This window comes from Myotis brandtii, unplaced genomic scaffold (assembly GCF_000412655.1).
Source record: "Myotis brandtii unplaced genomic scaffold, ASM41265v1 scaffold122, whole genome shotgun sequence".
In the NCBI taxonomy this organism is placed as follows: domain Eukaryota; kingdom Metazoa; phylum Chordata; class Mammalia; order Chiroptera; family Vespertilionidae; genus Myotis; species Myotis brandtii.
The window spans coordinates 3,496-8,642 of record NW_005354255.1 but is presented as its reverse complement, the minus strand read 5'-3'; the positions used below and the strand labels follow the sequence as shown (position 1 = coordinate 8,642).

Below are 5,147 nucleotides of genomic sequence, written 5' to 3'. Positions count from 1 at the left end.
CACCCTCGTGAGCAAAGGAAAAATTCCGGCCACAGAGACGCCAGAATTGCTCAGCTGCTGGGAACACACACAGATACACACACACATGCCTGTACTCAGCTGCAGATAAAATTTATTAAGGCAACACTGAAGCTCCAGGCACCTACGGCTTCCCAGGCAGGCCTCGCCCCCTCCTGCTCTACAACGCACCCAGGCAGCCCCTCCCTGCCGCAGGAGGCCCACTTCACAGACCAGAAGTCCAAGTTCGGGACCTAAACACTGAGGTCTGTGGCCCTTGATGTACAAAAGGAAGTGGGATAGAAGAGCGAGATCCCTGGCTTTTAGGGAAGAAACAATATATTTTTTGAAACCTTCTTCTAAAGCAATTTCTTTAAAACCTTCTAGAAAATTTTTTTTCGGAAACCTCACACCAATGACTGAGGAGGTGAGGCTCAGGACATTCTTCCTCCAGGCTCAGGATGGTCTGTTGGGAGGATCCCAGCTTCCAGGGCAGTAGCTGAGATGAGTGGGGGTCCAGGGGGTCCAGTGCTCCTTGCTGACCGCTCGGGAACGGACTGAGACCCCGAACCCCTTTCCTGTCTATCCTACTTCTTCTCTTCTGGTTCTGGGGCTTTCTCCGCGACTCCAGGGGCGAAGGGTCCCACCACCCACGTGATGGGCGTGTTCTGGGACACGTACTCGACTAAGTGGTCAAGGGCCTCGCGGGCCTTGGCAACGCGCTCGCGGCTCTGCGTCAGGATGGAGCTGGACAGGTCCTGGAAGGAATGCATGCCGGAAAAGGTGGCCTGGAGGTCCTCCACCTGGCGGCGAGCCTGCTGCACCTGGTCCTTCACGTGGCTGGGCAGCCCCTGGATGCTGGACCCCAGCGAGGTGCAGGTGGCCTGCAGCTGCTGGGCAATGTCACGCAACATGGTGAGCGTCTGGAACTCGACCTGCTGAGAAGGGAGAGTGGGGCGGGGGGCGATCAGGACCACTGCTTTGGGGAAAACTTGACCCAAAGCCAGGGAAAAAGAAAACGGGGGTCCTATCGCCCACCTTTAGGAAACCCTTCCACAGGGAGACCGCCTGGCACTATCGTTCGGAATACCAGCTCTTGGAGTTTGGGGTTTTTTAAAAAAAATAAAGTTTGTTGATTTTTAGAGAGAGGAAGGGAGAGAAAGAGAGAAACATTTATGCAAGAAACTTCGACAGGCCACTTTCTGCACGCGCCCGGCTGGCGATCAAGCCCACGACCTGGGTATGTGCCCTGACCAGGAATTGAACCCTCCACCTTTTGGGGTATGGGACAATGCTCCAACCAACTGAGCCACACCATCCAGGGCCGGCTCTTAAGAGTTTTGAACCGTGAGATATACACAGGTCAAACTGACAAACAGGCACAGACATTTCCCCAAAGAAGACACACAAACGGCCAATAAGCACAAGATGTTCAGCTTCATTCGCCACTAGGGAGACGCAGCTCCAACCCACAGTGAAACACCACTTCACACTGACGGGGACAGCTAGGAGCCCGAAGACAGAGAGTAACAGAGTCAGCAAGGACGGGGAGCCAGTGGAGCCCTTGGATTGGCCAGGGGGCAGTCACTGTGGAAAACAGACTGGTGGTTCCTCAAGATGTGAAACCATAGTTACCATGTAACCCAGCAGTAACTACCCAAGAGAAATGAAAACATCCATCCATCCACACAAAAACCTGTGCACCCGTGTTCATAGGGGCGCTATTCGCAATAGCCCAAAGCGGAACAACTGGATGCCTACCATCTGGTGAACGGACCCACACAACATGGCCCCTCGCGGGAATATTCCTCCGCTCTGGGAAGGAGTGAAGCGCAGCCCTGGCCGACGTGGCTCAGTTGGCTGGAGCGCTGTCCTGTACACCAGTAGGCGGCAGGTTCCGTTACCGGGCAGGGCCCAGGTTGTGAGCTGGATCCCTGGTTGGGGGGTGTGCATGTTAAAGAAAAAGAGATCCGAGGCCTGGGCTCTGGGTCGCTCCAACATTCTGAACTTAGGGAGATGAGGAGAAATCAGAAAAGGGACTAAAAAAAAGGGGGACTGAGAAGACCCAGTCAAAGAAGTGGGAAACAAACAGGTGAGGATGTTGTCCCCAGTAAGAGTCCCCAACTTATGATGGTTCTGAGATTTCGACTGTATGATGGTGCAAGAGCGATATGCATACTTTAAATTTTGAATGTGGATCTTGTTCTGGGCTAGCAATGTGTGGTCCACTGCTGTCCCGCGGTGCTGGGCAGGGGCAGCAGAGGATTTTGCCCAACTGAAGGCTAATGTGCGTGTTTTGAGCATGTTCATGCTGGACTGGGCTTAGCTGTGATGTTCGGTAGGTTAGATGTATCAAATACATTTTCGACTTACGCTACTTTCCACTTACCATGGATTTATCAGGAAATAACCCATTGTAAGTTGAGGAGCATCTGTATACTAAAACCCACTGAATACTTTAAAGGGGTGAATTATACAGTATGTGCACTATATCTCAATAATTATAATTTTTTTTAAAAGTACAAGACATTTTTATATCTCAAAACAAATTTTTTAACAGTTAAAAAAAAAAACAGGTGGTCTGGAAGAATGTTCAAGGCAGAAGTTGTTAGCAGCTCAGATCTGGTCCCGAAGTTCCCCAGCCAGGAAGGAGACAGAACAGCACCACCCTGAGCGCTGTCAGCAACACCCACACCCGAGAGCAGAAAACTAGGCAGGCTTCCCGGAGGAGGTGTCGGTGAGTCCTGAAAGCAGTTAATGGGAGGCGAGGCTGGGGAAGCATTTCAGGCAGGTTGGTCCATCAGACGGGAGTGGAGAGGGAGGTCAGGGCCCCAAGCACCCATGCCCCGCCCCACAATGGATACCTCTGGCTTCGCCAGGCTCTTCTCCGTGCCCTGGAGCTGCTTCTGGTTCCAGTTGAGCCACATCTGGTGTAGCTTCTCCTGACCTTCCACCAGCTTCTGATCCATGCCCAGCTTGACACTTTCCATCTGGAGTAGGACAGAGAGCAGTGAGACAGGCTGCCTCCGGTGCCTGGCCCAGCTCAGCAGGGCCCCCGCACATTCCCGGGGAGGGGGTTCCCACAGGAGCCTGGGGAGCCCTCCTTCCTCCTTTTATCTGAGATAGCGGAGGTAAGGGAGGAGGGTGCTGTTTCCATAGCTACCTGGTGGTCACAGATTTTCTGCAGCTCCTCCCATTTTGTCTGTTTCTCCCCTCCCCTTGCACTGGGCCTGGCCGCCTCACAGGCTGTGGCCAACAGGTCATGTGCAGATGGAACAGCAGAGGCTTAAAAGTGCTTGTGATGGAACATTATTCAGCCTCAGAAAGGACGGGAACGCTGACAACTGCTACAGTGGAGATGAGCCTGGAGGACATTATGCTCAGTGACATAAGCCAGTCACGACAGGACAGATCCTGATTCCACTCCTAGGAGGTCCCGAGGGGAGTCAGATCCACACACAGAAAGCAGATGGTGGGGACCAGGGGCTGGGGGAGGGGAGATGGGAGTCAGTGTTTAATGGGGATGGAGTGTCAGTTTGGGAAGAAGAGAAGGTTCTAGAGATGGAAGGTGGTGGTGGCTGCACAGCAGTGTTGAATGTGCTTCATGCCACGGAGCTGTGCTTACAAACGGTTATGATGGTAAATTTTGTGTTACGTGTGGTTTACCACAAATAAAAGTATTTTAAAAGAGAGGAGACATCGTTAGCAGAGGGAGTAAAGAGGAAATAACAGCAATTTAGCTCTTTAGGGAACAGAAAAATAAGACCTGGCTGGGGATTTGACTATAAGAGGCAGGGGAACTGTGTGGGGTGACGGAACTATTCCAAATCTCGATTTCGGTGGCAGTGATATGGCCATTTGTATTTATAAAACTCCTCAAGTGGTACACTTTGAAAGCGGTGGTTTTTACTGTGCGTAAATTATACGTCTATGAAACTGACTTTCAACAAGACACAACAAGAGAAAGGGCTCATGTGCTCTCACCGCACGTGGGTCCCTCAGACCACGTCCAGGGGAGGAGCTGTCTTGCTTAAGGAGGAGCCCACGGGAGGCCCAGCCTCCAGCCGAGCTGTCAGGAGCTGAACTCTGTCCCACCCCCTGGCCCTCAGAATGTGACTGTATTTGCAGGTCGGGTTGTTAGAGGGTGGGCCTTACTCCAGGAAGCCTGGTGTCCTTAGAAGAGAAGATCAGGCACTCACAGAGGGATAACCATGTGAGGACACAGGGAGAAGATGGCCATCTGCAGCGAAGAAGACAGACCTCAGGAAAAACCAACCCTGGCAACACCTGATCTTGGACTTCAGCCCCCAGAACTGGGACAATAAGTAAGAAATGTCTGTTGTTTAAGCTGCCCAGACGATGGGACTTTGTTATGGCGGCCCCGGCAAACTCACTCAGGACCACAGCCCCATGAACCAGCCCAGGCGGACGTGGAGAAGGGGAGCGTTAGCCACTAGGTTTGGGGAAGGTGCGTGAGCGCGGATGCTGCTGTGCCGTGCCCCCAGGCCGCAGGCGGGCTCACCAGGCTGAGGGCCTGCGCCAGCTGCAGCAGGGCCTCCTGGGCCCTCTGCCGGGTGTGCTGCAGTTTGTTCACCGAGTGCTTGTAGGCCTGATGGCGCAGCCGCTCCGACAGGGAGCCCAGACGCACGAAGTAGCTCTGCTCCTGCCGCTGCTGCTGCACCGAGGCGACGTCGACGCCCTCCAGGGACGTGGCAAGGTGGGCTGCAGGGGGGAGGCGGGAGAAGCATTATGAAGGCTGGGGTGCAGACAGAGCAAGCAGCTCGGGCTCCCCTGGTGCACACTTCAGAGTATGGGCCTTGGTCTCGCACCGACTGCCCAAAAGTTTATGCGGGTCTGATGCTTGCAAGCTCTGAGGCCTCAGAGTGAAGGATTTCCTTGCCTTACTTTTCCCCACCTGCAACATGGGTCTGATGAGAACCAAACTTCCCAGGATTAAGAGACCTTAGGCCAGCATGAGGGTCTGCAAACTACACCCTGCGGGACACATCCAAATTGTTTCCGGTTTTGTACAACCAGTGCATACAATTATGCATGTTCATCATATATTGTCTTTGGCTACTTTCAAACTACAATAGTGGAGTACGTGGGCTCTTGCCCAACAGAGACTAAAATAATTATTATCGAGTCTT

General features: G+C 53.1%; 1 protein-coding gene across 1 annotated transcript; it reads right to left on the bottom strand.

Annotated features, from left to right (window-relative positions):
* Nucleotides 1-583: 583 nt before the first annotated feature.
* Nucleotides 584-4,744, bottom strand: PLIN3 (perilipin 3; the record flags this gene model as incomplete). Its single annotated transcript, XM_005858839.2, has 3 exons — nt 584-935; nt 2,862-2,987; nt 4,520-4,744. Coding segments are annotated over 3 exons (702 nt in total), but the record flags the coding sequence as incomplete, so codon positions are not given.
* Nucleotides 4,745-5,147: the final 403 nt, after the last annotated feature.